At 36.5% G+C, this 21,821-nt stretch overlaps 1 protein-coding gene across 1 annotated transcript in view; it reads right to left on the bottom strand.

Moving 5' to 3' along the window:
• Positions 1–5,111: 5,111 nt before the first annotated feature.
• The window catches only part of Cdh2 (cadherin 2), a 207,993-nt gene continuing 191,283 nt past the window's right edge, over positions 5,112–21,821 (bottom strand). Inside the window, exons 15-16 of the mRNA XM_077792266.1 lie at positions 16,406–16,570; positions 5,112–6,250 (exon numbers count right to left, since the gene is read on the bottom strand). Coding sequence (XP_077648392.1) covers positions 6,044–6,250; positions 16,406–16,570 — 372 coding nt within the window. The 3' untranslated portion in view covers positions 5,112–6,043. The remainder of the gene's footprint in view (positions 6,251–16,405; positions 16,571–21,821) is intronic.

Here is a 21,821-nt window from a genome sequence, read left to right as displayed (position 1 = left end):
AAGTTAATAGTAAAGAGACGAACAAAGCTCTGTCAGGCTAAAATCTAATATCTATTTGGCTAAAAGCAAAAGAAACCAAATGAAACCAAAGCAATCCAACCACCTGCCCCCCTGCAAAAAATAAATAAATAAATAAATAAAATAAAAAAGAAAGAAAAAGAAACAAAATAGACATGGCTGTATTAATATAAGACAAAATTAAAAGCTAAAATCACTAAAAGTTACCAAACAAGATGCTTCCCATTGGTAAAAGTTACAATCCAAAAGGTTTAAGCATCTACCACAATGCCCTGGAAATACATAAATCCAAAACCCAAATGGGAAATGTTAATAAACTTTCAGAAACTGATAAACCAAAAATAAGTAAAATACTAGATATGTGAAAAACCAATTAGTAGGCTTGGAGAAATGTGCACCCAATAATCAAGTGAACAAATATTCTGTTAATTCATTAGAAGCTTTAAATAGGATAAGAAGTGGACACTATAGACTATTCATAGTAGTAAAAAGAGTAAAAGCAAAAAACAAAAACAAAACCAGGAGAATAGGAAATGTAACTTAAGGCATGCAGCAAAGTTTAAGAAGATAATACTGTGCATAATTTTCCAACAATGATTTTTTTCTTTATCTACATGGCATAGACTTTTCAGAAAAAAAAATTGTGAATTGTGAAATTCAGCACAACAGCTAAATACTCTAATTGAGGACAACCTGTCCCTACAATGCAAAAAGTATAGGAGACTTTGAACAAAATTTTTGATGTACAGATAGATAATTGGGATTTATATAAACCATAAAAAAGAAAGAGAAAAAAGGTAATCTTCCAAATTACTTATTTTAGGCCAGCATAAATCTAAGATTAAAATTTAGCAAAAATAGTGATAAAACAGAAATATAAAAGATCACATGTAATTTTAAATTCCCAAGTTCAATAGCAGCAAAGCAAATATACCAGTCCATTGAAGGAATAACATTATGACAAGTAGAGTTTATTCCAGTAAAGTGATTCAATATTCAAAAATCTGATAACATTAATGGCATAATTTACCATATTAATGAGCTAATATATCATCATCTATGTAGGTGGAGGAAGTAACATTTTATAAAATTCAACATGCACACTGAAAACCTTAGTTATAAGCTAGGTATAAGCCCTATCTATAGTAAATGTTATGTATAATGGTAAGATGTGCAAAATGTACTGACTATAGTCAGAAATAATAAAATAATGTTTATAATCATCACTGCTACTGCACAGGGGGAAAAAAACAAGTATTAATCTTAGTAACACGAAAAAAACTGTCATTAATTGCAGTCATAATTATCTGTCAGGAATATCCAAGAGAATCATCAAAAAACTATTAGAACTAATACGAGAGAAAAGTAAGACAGAAACAAGAATAAAAGTTGATAAATCTCCAAGAGAGCAATAAAAGAATCATTAGAAAAATGGCTATGAAAAAGTAGAGCTGTTCATAAAAGCAATGAAAATTATCAAACAATAGTACAATAAAATGAGATGTTTAGTCAAACTCTGTGATCTGAAAAGTGAAAGATGAGAGTATTGGATGGGATAATAAATGAAGTTGTTAACTCCTCACAACTCCATAAAATGTCAAATACAATTTGTCATCGCACTTCACTACATGTTTTTAAAATTTATACACAAGAGAAAATATGGAGAAAGATAAAATTTTGACTGAAGAGAACAACATTTTGGGAGTAGTTTATCAGACTGATATTCCAGTGTCACCAAACTAGAGTTGTGCAAGAATTAAAATATCGGACTGGGGCTGTTGAGCGCTTGCCTTGCATGTGTGAGGCACTGGGTCCAATCCTCAGCACCACATAAAGATATTGTGTACATCTACAACTAAAAAAAATATAGAAAAAATAAGAATTAAAATATCAATGGAACAGAAGAAAAGATCCAGAAACAAGTATGTGTTTATATGGCAGTTTTGTACATGATCAAGTTTGCATGTCAGATGATAAGGTTAAGGTTGAAGATTAAAAAGCTGTTTTGGGAAAATAGGACTTCTATGTAGAATTTGTTTTTAGAAGTTCAATTTTGACATTATACTAAATAATTTCTATGTGAATTAAACTGCTAGATGTAGTTTGGAGGTAGAAAAGCCATCTCAAGAATGTTGAGTTGGAAGGGGACACATACAAAGGCACATGCCTGAAATCTCAGCAAGCTGGGAGGCTGAGACAGGAGAATTGAAAGTTTGAGGCCAGCCTAAGCAACTGAGCAGGACCCTAAGCGACTTACCAACATCCTGTCTCAAAATAAAAAAAATAGGAAAGAGCTGGAGATGTAGCTCAGTGGTAAAGCATCCCTGGATACAATCCCCAGTACCAGGAAAAAAAAAATTACAGTTGAAGAGTACGAGTAAATGACAAATAAATAAACAAATAAACAAATAAAAGTAAATAAAAATTTCTGTAAGACAAAACGCCATAGATAAAATTATAAGAATTACAAGATGAGTAAAAGACCAGGAAAATAATATGTATAAAGAGCTCTTACTAATTAATAAGAAAAAGGCAAACAGCTCACTAGGAAAATCAAAACAAATTTAAAGAAACACAAATGGCTAATAAATATACAAAAAAAACCCCACTAGTTAGGAAAAAAGTCTAATATTAACTTTGGTTAATCTTTTTAGTTCATAATATCAAAACTTTTAAACATCGGTAATGCCCAGGACTGCTGAGGATGAGGTCAACAGAATTTTGTAGATAGTGCTGGTAGTTTAAGTTGGTATAGGCTTTTAATGAGAGAAATTTGGCAGTCTTATGAAAACTTAAAGTGCACATACTGTACTGGAAAATGACCCATTTCAAAGGGATTCTAGCTGTGTCTACATGCATGTTTTTTCTTGGTCATACTGCAAAAGCTATCCAAGTCAACAAGAATGGCCTATGAATACATGTTTCTGGATGGGCTCCATAAACCACTCATAAATATAGTTTTCAAGGTTTTATTACATTACACAGTTACAGTCATTTTACAGAGTACTTGAAACTAGTACCGTGGCCTGACTCAAAGGCTAACTTCCAAAGAGAAAAAGAGTAAGGCCTGGGCTAGATTGTCTTACACTTTGTGGTTACTATTTTGGGCTGTGTAAAATCCTTTTGCCAGAGGAGGAAGTTGCTGACTTTTTAGAAAGTCTCATCTTTTAGCTAAAAGGCACTTTGAAGTAATGTTAAAACATTTATAATTTCAGCCATATTTAATTAACTTCTCTCTACTTTAATCCTACAATTCCGTCTCCAAGCATCTAATTTAGAGAAGTACTCCCATGCAGAAACTTGCACAAGAATGTTGACGGTGGCATTGTTTTTAATATTGAGAAAGCTAAAAACAACAAATTAACTAGGAAATGATTCAATAACACCATTATGTCCATATTATGGAATACTATGTGACGGTTAAAAGGATGAGTAGAGGTACATTTATACAAATATGGGAAAATTTCCAAATACACTTAGTGAAATAAGCAAGTTACATAAAAATACAAAATATACAATCCCATCTTCATGAAACAAAGCAAAATAAAATCCTTACGGAAATAATAGTATAAAAATTCTTTCTTAACAAGAATCAGGAATTATAACCAGCTAGACAGAAGTTCTCCCTGGAGCAGGGTAGGGGCTTCCACTTTTTATTGATTTCTTCTTCTTTTTTTTCCTTTAAAATGTTTTAATGAAGGAAATATAGTTGAGTACAACATCTACAAAAATGGGAAGTTTTGAAAATTAAGGCTTACATTTACTGAGTATGTATATATAAATGTTTACCCTTAATGTTTAAAATTTATATTTGTGTCCTAGATATGGTCTTTTTAACAACGTTGTTTTATCTAAATGATGTAAATATTAAATGTTTGAATTTTCAGTTTTCTTTTAGATGTATACTACCAGAGAGGGGCACAGTCTAAGAACCAATTTGAAAAAGACTATTCCAATTATCAAATTTAGTAAGTTTTCATTATGAAAATTCCCACCGGCAAGCTCTGGCATTTAATGATTAGGAAAGTTAACAAGAAGTATTACCCACAGAATGAATCAATAGAAAAGTAAAATTCACTGTCTAATATACAGTGACCTTTATGTTAAGCAAAAAAAAAAAAAAAAAAAAAAATGGAGTTCATTAGTGGAGGTATCTTGTTTTTCAAAGTGTGCAGTATAAGAATATATGCTGAGATAATGACTTTGAAGCAAATAGAAAAATACAGTGACAATTTCTTTGGGTCTCTTAAAATTGACTTGTGAATCATAGTAAGATACATAACTTTTTTTATATAAAACTTTGTGAAGTTTATGAAAGCATGTTTCCTCTTTCTTGGTCCCATTAGGACATATCAGGTATATCAAAGTAAAGCTAAAGGATAAGTCAACGGACACATAGTCAAACCTAAGTGTGGTTTCCTAAGTACATGAAACAGTGGCTTTGATGAATCATATGACAGTTCCCTAGGGGACAAAGGCCTGTTAGAATCAGCATAACCATGAGCAGGAGCAAAAAGAAAACAAGAATTTTACCAAAGTTCACTGACATAAAAGGATGTGACTTTTAGTAGGCTCTGTTTCTGAGTCACTTGATGTTTTTCTTCTATGACGGATGAGGAGCTCCAAAATGATGCTCTCTGTGGCACATGCGCACGGTGGCTGGCCGTGCCACCCATTTTGGTGGTGAATGGTGCAAGAACCAATACATACTTTTGGACTGTTGTTCTCAGCGGAACGCCAGTACTTGGGATTTTTACAACACTCAAAGTAGCTCAAGTAGAAAAGAAAAAGTTCAAACCAGTCACCAGATCCAAAATTAGCATTTTATTCAGAACGCTGGGGGTCAGAGGTGTATCATTTATATTCTGGTACACAATACAGAGGCAAAGCTGTTGTCAGAAGTCTCTCCAGTTTTAAAAGCTTTTTTTGTTTTTTCATTTTTTTTTTTTTAAAAACACACACTTAGTAGTGCTACCAGTGTCAGGCCACCCCTTTCTTTACTTTTTCTTTCCTTTTTTTTTTGTTTTTGGTACAAATTATGTAAAACATTTGTGCTAAGAACTTTGCTCCCTCCCCAAAACAAAAAAAGAAAATAAAAAATAAAAAAAAAATTAAAAAATTAAAAATTGAGTATTCTAACTACAGCTCAACAATTGAATCAAATGTCACTTTGTTTGTAAATACTTTATCCATAACGAAAGATATAAACATGCAAAAAACCTGAATTCATTGTCCAAATAATACATACACATGTTCTGAAGTTTCTGCACTTCTCCATAGACTATGCCGATAAAACATTATGTACACATACCATTTTTTACAGTGAAGTGGAAAAAATACAGTAAATAAAAAAAGTGTACATGGATTAAGACCAAAATGTGTCTAACATTCTAGTTTATGAAAAAATTCAATTTTGCTACAAATTGGTGATATGAAAACTCCCTTTATTTGCAACCAGCTGCGTAAGTTTTTAAGATTTTTAGTGAAAAAAAAAATTCTAAAGTCTAAAACTAGAAGTAATGTACATTTTCCAATCTCATGGTCTCATCCCCCAAGATAATAAAATCGATCGCTCCATGAGTTCGTTTTTTTTTTTTGTTTGTTTAATTCTGTATTTTAACAAAAGCAAATGCAATGTAACAAAAGCGTGTTGAAGCATATCATGGTTGAACTTCCTGCTCCCACCACAAAATATTTTGTCTTTTACTTATCGTTTCAGAAATCAGTACCATTAAAGCCTTAAACATAAAACTAATTCCAATCTGAAAAAGGTACAAAAAGGCACATAAAATCCCAGTGCTTCTGTACTGTAAAATTCAAGTGTAACTGAGCTCAGTGTTTTTCCAAACAGTATTGGATCACTGATATTCCCTCTGAGCCCAAATTGGTTTGCAGCCTATGCCAAAAGCCTCCAGCAAGCACTGTGCTAGTAGACTACAAAGTTAAAGCCTAGCTTCTGTATGCTTTTTGGGAATATCAGTTGAAATTGTTTGTACTTGTCCAAAAACCAAGTTCACCCTGAAGTTCAGTCATCACCTCCACCGTACATGTCAGCGAGTTTCTTGAATCGTGGTCCCCAGTCGTTCAGGTAATCATAGTCCTGCTCTCCACCACTACTTGAGGAATTCAGGGAGCTCAAGGACCCAGCAGTGGAGCCACTACCTTCGTAGTCAAAGACTAAGAGGGAGTCATATGGCGGAGCTGTGGGATCATTGTCAGCAGCTTTAAGGCCCTGCAATGTGGAAAGAGAAAGGAAGAAAGAGTTAAGAGAGGGTTACAATTTGCAAAACCATAAACAGATGCTAAGGACTTCATGGTATTGAACACTTGGTAAGTTTCCATTTGTCAGATTACATTTTCAACACATAGAAACTGGCATTCTCACTGTTTTGGAAGTCATACGAAAAGTAGCTTGCTTCTTTCCTTTGCAAGAAAACAATCCTAAGGAGTGTAGGCTAGCATGCAAGACATAAAGTGGGAGGGAGTTAATTGGAGAACATGTTTGACAGACAGCAGAAATGAGGGCCAACTGCTTGAAGCAGATTAGAGGATCTTAAATAACACAATATATGGAACAGGACTGATAGACTGTAAAACAATCTCATTGAAATATAAAGTAAACTATATCATGGTAATTACTATAAACGGAATTCTCTCATTCAATAAACATAGAAAAATTACCCTTGCTAGCTAGGATAACTGGTGTGACTGTGTAATACAGTACTTGGCAAGACCAGTTTTGAATGAGTAATTTAGTGGTAGAACAGGTTATGTGAAGTTATATGAAATAATACAGAAAGGTTTTGAAACCATGTGATCCATGGACCCTAATCAGAATGAGGGTTAGGGGATTTTGAGAATTAACCATTTGAACAAGAAGCATATGTAGGGCAAGGAGAAAGATAGATATGTTAGTGCCAAGTGGTCCCCGAGCCTCTAGCGGCTTGCAATCTAAGCAACAGGCATTTCTATAATATGAAGGGAATGACAAATAAATAACAAAACTGTGAATTCTAACCAAAAATCATCAGGATCCTGAAAAATTAATCTGTCTACCTTGAGGAGCTAGGCATTCAAAGTGGAGGTAGCTTTGCATTTATTTGACCCAAGTTTGAAAAGATATCAAAGAAAGAAGGAAAGTGACTCATTAAATCAGTTGTGTTATTAATGAAAAATAAAATGTGGAATTAATTGATAAATTATGAACAGGTATTTTTTTTTAAATGGAGTAACTTCTACTTTTCCAAAGGCCCTAGAAAAATCATGATACAATACCTGTACATGATATAAATATTGGGGAGTGCAGAATCTTGTAAATCTAAATAACATGCCTATTCTAAATCTTAAAGAGAATTTAAGTAATAAAAAATAATAAATAATTATCATATATATTCTTAACTCTTGCAGATTCTTTTAAATATGTAATTTAAATATCTGCAGCTAATTTGTAATTCTGTACTGCAAAACCTTTAGGGACTTAATACTAAGTCCATTTGGAATTTTCTGTAATATTTTCTCAACTGCATTTTAGTATGCCAAGATATACCAATATTGGTCTTCAAGCAATTGTTCTCTTTTTATAATGCTGCTTTTCAAATGCGGTGGGCTTATGGCGACCTTACTTATCATCCAAGATGTACAGGCTGTCTCCTTGAGAGATCAAGCCTTCCAATCCACATGTATTTTGTGAGCATACATATGTGGTTTTTCTATGAACACTTGTTCATTTAGTCTTTCAAGTTCACGGAGGAGGAATAAGGAAAAAGAGCACAAAAATTAAGGTCAGAGTCAGTGCCATCTAGCATTGAAGAGATCAGTTCTTAGATGACACCCCAGCTGTGGGAATTCAGCATTTCCTCATCTGCAACTGTAATAACAATAATCAGATTATATAAGACTAAATGAGATAAAGAGACTCAATGGCTCATCCTAGTTATCTGGCACTTGTAAAGTTCAAGGAGTACTGGCTGTTATTATTATTATTATTATTATTATTAATGTTTTAAGTTTAAAGAAAACTTTTTTGCTTTGGAATTTGAAAAAATAAAAAAAAATGTGAAGATATAATATTTTAAGAAATAAAATGCTGTTAGACTTCAATCAAAAATGTGAGTGCAAAGGACCCAGTATCAGCTTTCCCATCTCCAAGGATCTCTTACCATCAATCCTAACCATTAAATTAGGCACCGCTCTCCCTCATTTATAACTCAGAAAAAGCTGTATTAAATAAAATAAAGCAAGTCTTAAGCAAATGACTTCCACACAGAAAACCAATAAGTTTAGATAGGATTTTCCTTATCTTATTTTTAGAATAAGCTACAAAGCAATTCTGCTAAGACCAAGAACCACCACAGCCTACAATTTCCCAAAAATCATATAACTCCTTTCTGTGATTGATGGTGTTACTGTCCTTGGTGATTCACCACCCTTGTTTCCGTGGAGAGCACAAGCCCACACTGCCACAAGTTCCTCTCTGGAGTCAGAATTTACTTACTCCACCCCTCCTCCATCAGGCTCAGCTGGCTATGGGAGTGGCTTTGGCCAAAGAAATGTGAATAGCAGTGAGGAGTAGGAGCACATCTGGAGCTCTAATATCTTTCCACTTCTCTGTTTCCCTTCCCCAAGGAGAATGCCCTGCCTCAGATGGGGGTTATACTTCCCCATGGACTTTGCAATGAAGAAGACACATGATACTGATAGACTGCAGTTGACTTACAACCTGAGGAAGAAGTCAACCTTTGTTTCTGTAAGCCAATGAAACTTGGCATTATTAGTTACTGTAGACATAGCTGACCGAAAACCAAGGAATGCACCTTCATTCATTTTATTAGCTTATTAATTCAATTCATGGCATATTGGTTGAGTGTCTATGACTCTATAATGTGTGGAAACACAGCCTTTAATAAGCTCGATCCATTGCCTGACCTCTTAGAATTTACAGTCACACATGAGTATGTACCCATTTCCCATTTTCCCCCAAAAAATCTAGTAATTACAAATATAAGCAATAAGTGATTCCTTTAGTTTAGCACTGTCTAACATGGTCCTACCACACAAGAACTGGGCCTAAGAAGAATCTGACAGAAAATCAAGAAAAATCAGGGAAATTCCTGATAAGGAGAATGGATCCCTGAAAACAAACATTAAAATTTATCATGACAACTGCTTTATAACACAGACAGTGAGACACTGGCAAAGGTCCCTGGGTTTAGGTTATTGACTTCATCACAATTTGATTTTTAAGTGAAAATACTCACAGAGCACTGCCCAAACCTTATAGTGTCAGCACCAAACTGGAAAAATGGAAAGGTTAAGATGAAAATTAGCTCTAAATAGTCAATGGCAGGGCCTCAAGCGTGTCTGGATTCAGAGATGGGGAAGTAATGACCATTGTTCACGGTGTCCAAGGAAGAGACACTAGAAGCTGTGTGATCTTTACTGGAGTGTTAAAGACCCCAGGACTCTTCATCAACTATCTAAGCCACCTCATTTGAGTCCTTAAAATAGATTCTAATGCTGGAGATAATCTCCTATAAGAATCTGTTGGGATTCTTAAAAATATTTTTTTATTTGATCATTTCTTTTTTCTATTCCTGCATTGGTTTCTGGATCATCCTGGTAGTTTTTGCTTTTGTTTTCTTTTAGGAAAAAAAAAAAAAAAACAAAACCAAAAAAGAGGTTAAGGTTAAGGCCATAAAAATCCATTAGCAAGAGATCACTGTGCCATGTGAGTGCATGGTACATTGTCTTAGGGCTTAATGATGATAGAAGGGCAAAGCCACTGAACTTTTCAAGAATTCTTCGGCAAACCATCTTTCTAGGCAGGAGAGGTTAAGTACTTTAAGTTCCTTCCACTTGGATGGCACTGATTTTTATCTGAGAATTTAATGTGACCCTTCTGAATGAGGTACTGCATAAATTCTTGGTAATATTTTGGTAATTCTAAAAAGATCACAGTCAGGCCCTCAGAAACTGACAGTCACAGGCATGCAATCAGACAGAATGTGCAGAATAAATCTGGGGACAACAGAACCTTCTGGTTCTCCCTTATGTGACTGCTTTATTTTTGATGTGGACACCTTCAAGAATGATGTACAAAGTACTTTTCACATGATGTATAAGTACTGTTACCAAATTTATAAACTAACAGCATGTGCTTCTCTAGGTTTGACTAAATTTAGCAAAGTATGCTCACTTCACCTTTCTTGGAGAGGCAGATCTAAAACTCTAGATAAATTTATCTGAATAAATTTTCTGTAGTTTGAGCTCCTCTGCAAAGTGAAAGAGCTGCCGTTGAATTCTTGCTGAGCTTATATTTATAGACTTCTGATCCTATGCTTTCTGGGTGGGGACATGCTTTTATGGGTACTATAAAAACCCACATTCTTCAGTGAAGAACACACAAGGGATACAAGAAGAAAGAGGCCTATTGATACCCTAACATTCTGTCTTCTACAGTCTTAGTGCCACTGCTTTGGCTTAGGTTCTCATTATATCCTGCCTGGACCAGAGCCTTCCAACCCGACTTGCTATCTCCAGGGCTATTTCTGCTTCTTTCCTAAAAACTAGCTTTGGTTTCTCTCTCAACTATGGATGTCACTTCCCCAGGCAAAACCCTCCCAGTGTTTTCTATGACCTATAGCAGAGTTTCCCACATAACCCAAGTATTTCCCCCAGGGCTGGGTGGAGATGTTATTTTAATTGTGCCTGAATGCTATAGAGCAATTCCCTATAATAAAGAATATTACATTTTATTATAAGTTTAAGTAAATAGGAGAAAAGATACAGAGTTAGAAAAAAAAAACTAGAAGGTGTTTTTCACATGCCTGCCTTTTGGGGAGACCTGCAAGATTAAAAATAGCAAAATCCTTTAAGAAGAGCATCCAGGAACTCTAGAGGGTTCATCTACTTGTTTCAGTCATCGTCAAACCCAGCAACCACAAATGAATTATGCACCGTTCCTCAAATCCCAGTGTCATATTCTTGTGTACTACTGTGTTATTTGCATATTAATTGTTTCCCAACTGAAATGTGGTTGAGTTTGTTTGAAATGTTTCCTTTCATTTTTTTTTTCTTCTGATGAACATCCATTATCTATCCATCCACCTACCCAAAAGCTCAATAAAAATGTCACTTTTAGCCAGGCACAATGGTGTACACCTATAATCCCAGTGGCTCAGGAGGCTGAGGCAGGAGGATCGAGAGTTCAAAGACAAGTCTCAGCAAAAGCAAGGTACTAAGCAACTCGGTGAGACCCTGTTCCTAAATAAAATACAAAATAGGGCTGGGAATGTGGCTCAGTGGTTGAGTTCAATCCCGGGTACCTGCCTCTCCCTGCAAAAAAGTCACTTCTGCTGCATGGATTTTTTTTTTTTTTTTCTCCAACCATGACTAGGAGTCACTCCTATGAACTCTCTGGACCCTTCTTCTTTTATTACAGTATCTGGATTGCTCCTAGATAGTGACATCCCTTTTTGCAGGGGCTGTTTTGTACTCACACTCTGCTTTCCAACACAGCACCTGGCATTTGGCAGCTATGCTACGAGATAACTCTCCACTGGTGACCTGGGCTTAGGTATTTTCCTCTTCACATCTAGTTCATGTTTATATCTGCTTCTTTCAGGAAAATCACGTATCTGGGTTTGAAATATATGTGGACCTATAAAAAATACATGTGGGTGATCATGGTAAACACCATGTTTATTGTATGAGATTCTATGACTTCTTCAGGTCAACATTGCCATCCCTTTTTTGGCAATTTCATTGGGTTTAAAGCAATTTTTTTTGAAAGGACAGGATTTAAACTATTTCATCTGAAATTAGAGACAGTAGAAAGTCTTAATCATACCAAGTAATTTACATACAATTCTCATTATGATATATTCTCATTTATAATAATTCAGAGACTTCACCATATGACAGGCACTGTACCTCGTATTTTACATAAATGATCACATTGAGTTCTTATTTCAATCTGAAAAGAAGGGTCTACTATTATCAACCATCTTACAAATAAGAGAATTAGAAATGTAAGAGGTTAGATTTAAGGATCTTGACCTTGTACTAGGTAACAGAGCTGTTGGTGAAGCAGTTGGATTTGAATTCACACAAAAATGCAATTCCTGTAAAATAGGAGTGAGATACTTCAAAGAGGACAAATTAAATGTAATGAATAAGAGAAAAAAAAACCAACCTTTTTAAACTTTAGTAGTTTCAAGCAAACTATTCTAGAAGAAACTTTCATGTCCTTTTAATAGAAGGATACACTCAGTTTTTATTCTTCTGAGATAAGAAAAAAATATGGGATTAGTAAAGTTGTTGGAGGTATGCTAATATCTACCGTCAGGATGAGATTAAAGGAATGTGTTTCAACTTTTTACCCTCTGAAGGTCATGTCTGAAAAGTCAACACAGAATGAAATTCTGCAACTGAAATCCAAAAAAACATGTGACCTGTTTTACTCTACCTACCAGACTGAAAATGTGTTATCCTTTTTGAGATTCAAGTCAACATTCATTCATTATTTAAATAAACAAATTAGAAAATGTTCTCATGAGCTTTCCTGCTCCTTACATCTATAAAAGCACTCCAATTATAATCACCACTACATTATTCTTCCTTTGGAACATTCGGTACTCTGCTAAATCAAATAAGACCTGGAGATAAATAAATTTGTGTGCATTTTCAATGTTTTTACAAAATGCGCTTGAGTTCTTTCGAGGTGCCTTCCACTGTTTTAAAAGTTTACATGTATTTATTTTTGTCTGTTAAGTCAATGGAAGATATTGATCAAGTCCTAATGGGCGTCTTGGATTGAAGACTCTACCTAGTGCTTTCAGAGTTCTAACAATTTTCATCTCTCTGAACTGACCCACAGAAATAGCCATCACATGCCTGGAATTTTCTTTTTGGTTGTTTTCTGTGATACCTTAACCTCTCCCTGTCTCCAATTGTAGGGACATTTCTAGGAACAGAATTTTATTCCCTTACTCCTTAACCTGTCTCTGTCTTGTCATCACTTTTAGTTTCATAGATTTGGTTGCCATTTGGGGAATGATTCCCAAATTGCCTTGTTTTGTTTATTTATTCATCAAACTAAGGTGCCTCACACTCTCCCCTCAGGATAAGGACCTCTTTCTGGAGCAAGAAAGGGCTCAAGGAAGGGTCAAAGGAAACCAGGTGTTCTGAATGGAGGTGGGGTGGGCTACCACTGGATAATGTCTAGCCCATATCCTGTGTTCCTGACTCTTCTTGTCTTGGTAAAGACTTCATAAAGGAACTAACTTCTGAAGAAGCAGGCAGGCAGATTTGAGGCAGGAAGAACAGCACAGGATTATAAGGCAAGACTGAAGGAGAAGTAGAGCTCTTGATTCAGGCCTCCAAGATGCAGGTCAGGGAGGGGCCCAAGATGAAGTTGGAAAGCCAGGTAAGAATCAGACACAACAGGCTTCCTTCTCCTGGCAGAATAGGGCTCCACACAGGCATGTTTGCATTATATAGAGGACTTTGGGGTTTTATTCCAATAAACCTGCTATAGGTTGAAAAGATCTAAGTTGAAAATGTATTTATAACTCGACCTACAAACATCGTAGCTTAGCAACACAGTACAACATAGGGACTCGGTTGTATTGCTGCAGCATGCAAGAGAGTATAACTGCATATAACTAGCTTGGGAAAAGAGCCACACTCAAAACTTCAAAGTATGGTTTCTATTGAATATTGCCATTCTTTTTTCACCACTGTCAGGTCAAAACACTGTTAAGTGGAATCATCTCAAGTCAGGGACAGTCTGTATGAAGACTGTGATCATAGCAAAGTAGGGAAGATGCACAAGAGAAACTGTGTCCCATTTACCTTTCAGCTACACTTTGCTGGCAGTTATGTTATACATAGCAGGCATTCATTAGTGATTTGCTGAATAGATGATCCTCAACAGAGTTCAAGATAATTTCAAAATGAGCTCTTTTTAACATATGCTCAAATGATGACTGATTGTACTCTGAAGTTCACTTATAGCCAATTGTTTGGAATCAAGTTTTTCCATATGAGAAATCACAAATACTTGTTATGATCGCAAACCACATTTTAGACTGATACCTAACCTAAGCATTGTTTTAGAGAAAGGAAATTCCAAGTAGAAATTCCTACTGTATCTCTATCTGCTGTGGCAGTAGAAGGGCTGGGTCACGGAAACTTATTAAATAAATGTTCTTTTCTATCTACTAAGGAAAATGCAGTCAGTGCAAAAAACAAAACAAAGCAAAAATCAATGCTCACGCACACGCATGCGCACACACACACAGAACATACACACGAAAACACAAACTTAGAATCAACGATATCCTTGTTTCCTGAATGTAATCAGCACCAGTAGAGTGAAAAGCTCCAGACTGGGTCTCTGCTGAATATCAATCAAATGCAAATTCGATGGTGCCCACAGCTTTATGCCCTATACACCTGCTTATAGTACTTAAATTCCTGAAAACAACCAAAGAGCTTGGCAGTGTATTAGATGCTTAGGTTATAAAAACATGAACAAGAAATAGTACTTGTCCTGCAAAGCACTCACATACTAAAGTGGGAGAAAGAAACAGGGACAGTTATATTCCAGTTGGTGTGGGTTAAGGCAGAGGAAGCTTCTTGCTAACTTAGCCTTGCCTGGAGGGATCAAGGAAGGCTTCACAGAGAAGGGGGCATTTGTATTAATTCCTTTCAGCTAAGGGGAGTCTTGCAGATGGTCAAGAAGGTATGGGGTTTGCAGAAGTTATTGTCTGTCCAAAAGTGTGAAACTTTGGGAGAAATGAAAACAGCTCTTTGGAGCTGCAGAACAGAAGGGGATTCAAGGAGGGAAAGAGTGGGCAGGAATGGTATTATGAACTGCTTTATAAATTGCTTAGTGTTTGATTTTTATTACCAAGAAGAGAAGAGTATCAAGAACAGGCCTGAGATACAGAGAATACTGATACCCCAGAGACAGGCAGAAACATTCAGTAAGTATTTGTTGAATTACACTCAAGCCAGAATTCTTGTTTTCAAAAAGCCCAGTTCCTGCACTTACAGTCAAAAGATTCACTGTATCTCAAAAACCCCATAACCACAGAAAACCCAACAACAATTTTTCATAATGATGAATGTTCAATCAGATATAAAATCCTCAGGTATTCATAAATGTACAAAATTCAGGTGAATTATTTAAGCATGTCTGTATGTAAATAAGAGTTAAAAGAGTCAGGGCAGATTTTTCTAGAAAAAAGGGAGTCACTGGTATTCTGTTGTTTTTGTCTCCCATTTGCTTTTAATCATGTCTACTACAAATTAACCTATTGCTTGCTTAACAGAAGTGAATGCATACGTTCAGAAAGCGGTCTGACTTTTAGAAATAGAAAGTAATGGGTAGATGAACAGGCAGCTAAATATCCCAACTATGTTTCCAAACTTTTTCTACAATCTGTAAGTGCATCTAAATACCTCATGTAGACGTTTACACCTTATAAAATTACTTCAAGGAGGTCCAGGAAATAAAAGGTTTATCAGCACAAGACAGAAGGCCACACATAACCGATGCATTCCATTTTATAATGCAACAAGATCAATTGAGATTTTGGAGATCTGGAGGATATGGCCAGAGAACATGACTCCTGCCATACATTCACAGTCAACATCAATATGTACCACTGCCATTTATGCTTGATTAAAAATTTAAAGAGAGGACTAGCTCTAACCCAAAGAAGCAATATAAATCATTTTACTTCCAAACTTAAGTATAAAATGTAGCAGAACTCTTGGTCAGTAACATAAGTGTGTCATAATAATTTTGACAATGAAAATCATATCTGTTATATTCAACAGAGAATTAGCTTCCTCTTACAGAAGCTCTTAAAACTCCTCAACTAGGCAAGTATTTAAATCACTTACATAATATTTAATTTAGCTGTTCTTCCACTAATCTCCTTTAATGGAGCCATTGGGTAGGCACTGAATTCTCACCATATGTGGAATTCAAAGGGTACATACAGTAAGGGATACATTTAAAGGGAACTCCTGCTACATTTATCAGTGCTAATAAATAAAATTATAATACACTATAATATTCTTAGCCTATTACTTGGCAGTCAAGGGAAAAAGTACTTCTTGGAGATAGTGTGACTAATACCAATAAATTATACGAGTATCATTTTGCACACACAAAATATTAATTGACAGATCTCTTTTGGGTTGATCAAAGCAATTAAATTCGTTCTCTCTTAGTTACTGAAGCCATACTAGCTTCCATCTAAAAATGAATTTAAATATGTTTTAATGAACTACACAAGTATATTCCAAGCAACCTGTGACCTACACAGATCTAACCATGGGCATAAAACAAAAAGAGAGTCTTTCTCTGCACCTCGTTAATGAAGTCCCCGATGTCCCCAGGGTGTGGGGCTGCAGATCGGACTGGATACTGTGGCTCAGCGTGGATGGGTCTCTCATCCAGCCGACGGATTCCCACGGGCTTGATGGCATCAGGCTCCACTGTGTCAGGCTGCTGGAGTTGGCTCAAGTCATAGTCCTGCAAAAGACAAAATCAAAACTCCATGGGAGATGGGCACAGAGATGGAAAATTCCAACCTTTGTTTTTAAACACATACTCAGAATGCATAGAAATGAGTGGAATTTAACATAATGGAAAAGTTGCCACTAGGAGTTTTTCATGTTATGATTAAATATTTCTTTCACACAGCTCTTTCTTCTGTGTTTTTCATTTCTACAGTCTGTGCTCCATCTGCTTTAAACCGTGCCTCATCATTTCCCAATGGGAAACAGCAGTGTGATGAGGTCTCTCCATAAAATGACTAAAAAAAAAAAAAACCCGACGAGAACATATAGTTGTACCACGGAAGGAAAGAACTAACCTAATGTCTTTAAGATTAAAAAATAAATAGATAAAAGTGATGAGGGGGCTTTCTCCTGTTCCCTAAGGGAAGGCATCGGTGCATCAGGGTTTTGAAGGCATCCTAGGTCCCCCTTTCCCTCTCTTGGTCTAGAGCAGAGTCCACAAATTACAGTCTGTGAGCCCTCTCATCTGTGGCCTATTTTTCCTTAAGTATGGCTTTTACATTTTCAAAGGATTACTTAAAATATCAACAAAGAATATGCTACCAGGACTATATGCAGTCTCCCAAATTTGAACCCTTTTCTATCTGGCCCTTGATAGAAAGAGTTTGCCAACCTCTACTCTAGGGGGGCTGGGCCAGGAAGTGTGGAGTTCCTTCCAATGCAGCCCTCTGGAATGTCCTGGAAAAGCAGCCTGTCCACTTGCAAAGAGGCAGAGCAGAACCCGTGAAGAAGGATGCTCTGGGCACAGGCTGAGCCCTCAGAACTATGTTCAGCTACTGCATCAGCCAACTGTATAAAGACACTGGGGATGTATAAAGACACTGACCAGAGGTGGAACTGAATTGAAATTTTAGGTTGGGGCATTTGCTTTGTCCTTTTGAAACCTCTAAATTTTGGAGCTATAAAATGTCATATCCCCAGCTTAACCAAGATGCTCCAATTCAACACTGACATTTTAGGAGAGTACTGATTTTCGGGTACTTTCTTGGTTTTAGTCTTTAGTGACCTCTCTGTCTGGGCTCAGCTTCAAACCTCTCAACATCTCTATAGCGGTTTTGATTTATTCAACACTCGAACATGTTACCATGTTTGGCAGTATTCTGGGTGTTTTACACATGTCTGCTCATTTAATCTTCTTAACACATTTTATCATCCCCTTTTAAGAGACCAAGATACCAAGTTTCAAGTAACTCAATATGTTGCCTATGGTCCTAGATCTATGAAGGTATAGGAACACACTCTGACTTCAAATGCACTGGACTCCACAGACTGGCTCTTCTAGCGGTTACCTGTGACTGTGAATCCAGACTGAGTTACAAGGTTGGATTTAGGGAGGAATGAACTAGATAGATGAGCAGGAACAAAAAAGAATGCTGTGAGGAATGATTAAGAAGGAGACGAAGGAGACGAGGGTCACTCAATTTCAGACCCACTATGTGCCAGACACTGTAGCAGACTCCAGACAAGGTTTTCTCACCACTCATACTTCCTAACAAACCCGCGAAGCAAGTTTTATTATCAACTCTTTAGAAGAAAGATGAAGACATTGCCACCACCACGCAGCTAGTACGTGATTTGGATGGGAATCGAATCTAGGTGCATCTGTCTTTGATGTATCTGACTTAATTCCTTGCTCTTGGAGATGCTCTGATCATGACAACACTCCCCAAGAGTCATCCCTTGCCGAGAGCTTCATCCAGCCTGACAGGTACCATGATGAAAAGCTCTGCCTCTCCTGAGTGCAACATGATGTGGAAGGTGAGGTGGATGCCCACAGAGCAGGAGACACACAAACCTGGTCTCTCGTGAGATATAAAGAACTCTGAGGGAAAACTGGCTTTAGATTTGAACCCTGAACTGTAACTGGGCTAAGGAGAAAGCGCTGCTGAATCAGGAACATGAGCAAAGGCATGGGAATGCTGTCAGGACAGAGTTCAAGTCATTCACAGAAAATGAATGAAAACAGCCTGACCTTACACAAATGTGCTCTGTTTTCAATTTTATAGAACTTATCATTGTGAGTCCTAGAATATCTTAAAGGCCTACATGAGACAATATGGGAAAGCCTTTGGAATGTTCACATGCTATACCAGATAAAAAGAGATTTATTTGGAGAATTTTGAGTGCTTTCACACTATGAAGCCTGGTTTCCCAGGCCATGTTTAATTGGATAACCACCAAGCACAGGAGAGTGGGGTAAATCGTGAATAAGTGTGCATTCTAACAATTACCAAAAGCTTTTCCTAGAGGGGAAAATACTGATAAGTGTATTGATGACAGTTAGTAAATGTGTTACCCCAAGGGTAGAAAAACCTTTATTAGAAGTCTGAATCACACAAAAACAGGTAATTGAATCTGGTGTTTAAGGACTGTCTTTTATCTGGTGACATATCCCTTGACAGTCTGGGATTTATTATATGATAGTTCAGTTTAACAATGATAAGAATATGGAGGCATCTCTTTTATACAACCAAAAACAAAAAATTAAAAACAAAACACTAACGTGGTCTTTGCCTGTGATATTCTGTACCTGGAAAGAATCTTTATTTGAACTTCTCATAAAATTCACTATATCCTAAGGTTGCATATAAAAATACCTTTTTTTTTTTTTTTAAGTACTGGGGATTGAGTTTGTGGGCACTCAACCACTGAGCTCATGCCCAGCTCTATTTTGCATTTTATTTAGAGACAGGGTCTCACTGAGTTGCTTTGGAACTCGCCATCCTCCTGACTTAGCCTCCTGAGCTGCTGGATCACAGGCATGCTAAAAATGCTTTTTGATTGGCCACCAGTGTTTCATAAATGTTCAAATAAGTCACCAACATTTGAACATAGGGATATCTCACCTGAAAATAGGAAGATCTGCCAAAAGAGAGCTCACATTTTACATAACAATGCTTTGCCACTGATAGCAGCTCTTTCCTTTGGACAAGGTCAGTGTCTCCTCCCCTCCTGCTTCACTTACTACTGCGTATCTAGCTTACTTATTATTAAATAAGAGCATGTTAATTCTCAGGTTTTGATCTTTCTTTATCCATAGTTATTTCCTACTACCATAAGAACCATAGAACAGGAACTGTCTTAAACTTCTTTGGTTCGGCTCAGTCCTTTTAATTCACAATGTGCCAGACCTACAGAAAGCATTCATACAAAATAAGAGTTGAATAAAACTTCATTAATGATTTTCCTCCCAGATATCAAAAGAGCAGCCAATGCAAGAAATGTGCTCAGATCACATTACACATTAGCAGTAATTCACAAAGGGGGCGGGGAGAATGAACCCTGATCTCACGTGTTCTGCTACATTTCACACTTCAGTTCTGAAAAATCACTGCCAAGAATCATTGCCAAGGTCCATGGTGAGTTCTCCCATAGTTTATAGAAACCTATGAAGTTCCTCAACTACAATGGAATCAAAAGAAGAGTCATAAAGCCATCCATGTGCAGGAAACTAGAAATGGTTAAAACATACATCTCCGTGATGGCTCCTCTTTGTCTACTGCAGTGTAAGATATAAAAATCTGATGGTGGTAAGGAGCACGTGGAAGTGCCCTCAACTCACAGGGAAGGGCTTTTCTGCTGACGTCCATCTGTGTTATACAGCTACAGTCTGATCTGAAGGTCCAATTTTAGACCTTTTGATAAAAGGTCGCCCTATGTGAATTTCCTAAATTATACATCTTTACAATCCCATAATGCTCTACTTAAACACACAAATTACAATGTGTAGAATGAGAATTATAATGGGAATTACAGAGACTGAAAATGTTCTCAAGATCTCTGGGTTCATGGTCTTACTTCTGAGGATTATAAACAACGAGAAATCTTTACTTGGTTCCTAAAACTCTGGAGAAAGAACTGATCTGAAAATTCTCTTACGACTGTCAACTTTGACAGTGTTAGCTTCCCAAAGAAATTTAATTTTCCAGTGAAAGCCAAGGAAAATCTTGTTTAAACTAATGTGTGGAATATGTGTTAACTAGCAATGGACATTAAAAGTAGACATGGATTTAGGGTTTTTAGAATACTAACATTGCAAGTAACAGCATTTTCTTTTCTCTACAATTCAAAATGTCTTAAGAGTGATTTAATTATGGGAAAGTTAGTAAGAAGTTAATAAATAGCTAAAGCTCTGCTTCTGGCTTTTCTTGAAAATATTCCACTACTTGCAATGATTTATAATTAGTTCAGAAAATAACTGCAAAATCTAGGTTAGAACATTAGGTTTTGCTTGATAAAATAAAATAAAAATAAAGTAAATAAAATAAAAGAGCATCAGAATAAATTGCAATTCTGGAATCCCAGGCAAATATTTTGGGAAACTACCCTTGCAGACAGAATCTACAGGATGTGATTTTTGACTATTTCAGGGGAAAACAAAATTATTCATTTATCTTTCTTCCTTTCAGGGAGTGCCTGCTGAATGGCAAATACCATTTTCAGCTCTGAGAGGGTGAACAAGGAAGCCAACTTTGGTTCCATCACCTGTGAGGAATGACACTAGGTACTTCATGTGGTGTCTCATGTCATACAAATGAAACCCCTCAATCAAAGGTCATTGCTCCCACCTGTTGATCAAAGCAGTTCAGCGAGACCAATGATTCAACCAAGGTCACAGACTCATTAAGCAGTGCCCAGGAAAACCAACAAATAGTTGGCTGAGCAAAGAAATGCTCCATTTAGTTTATTAACTGAGGAAGCCATGAGGGGGGTTCAGTGCATGAAAGGAAAATTTGAGATGCTGATGCTAAGGAGGCTCTGGGCTGTGGTAAGTGAGATAGGAGAGACCTGAGTCCTGAGGGCCCTACACAGTTGGTTAGAACAGGCTCCAGCTGCCTACGCAACAGGGAATCCTCACTTGGGCCCAGCAAGGGTCTGGCATGTGGAGGAGATGGGTGGGCACTTGAAGTTCATGGTTCTTTTGAGAACCAGTGAGGAAAACCTATTGCTCTGTCCTAGGCAAGGATTGGCATGAGTAGGTACTTTCCTTTCATAGCAGCAAAGGTTTCATAACCTTAGAATTCCCATGCAGATGTAGTTTCAATCTCTTTTAATGTCTGAAGACAGAGTGACCATAAGAAATAAAAGCAGACATATAATTCTCAAGGAAAAACAATGTATCTGGAAAAAAAGCTGACTGTGGCATGTGCAAAAAGTAATGGAAAGTGGAGAAGAACATTGTTATCTCACTCTCTATTAAAATA

Source organism: Urocitellus parryii, chromosome 13 (assembly GCF_045843805.1).
Source record: "Urocitellus parryii isolate mUroPar1 chromosome 13, mUroPar1.hap1, whole genome shotgun sequence".
Classification (NCBI taxonomy): domain Eukaryota; kingdom Metazoa; phylum Chordata; class Mammalia; order Rodentia; family Sciuridae; genus Urocitellus; species Urocitellus parryii.
Note: the sequence above shows the minus strand (reverse complement) of the source record. Positions and strands in the feature narration are given on the sequence as shown.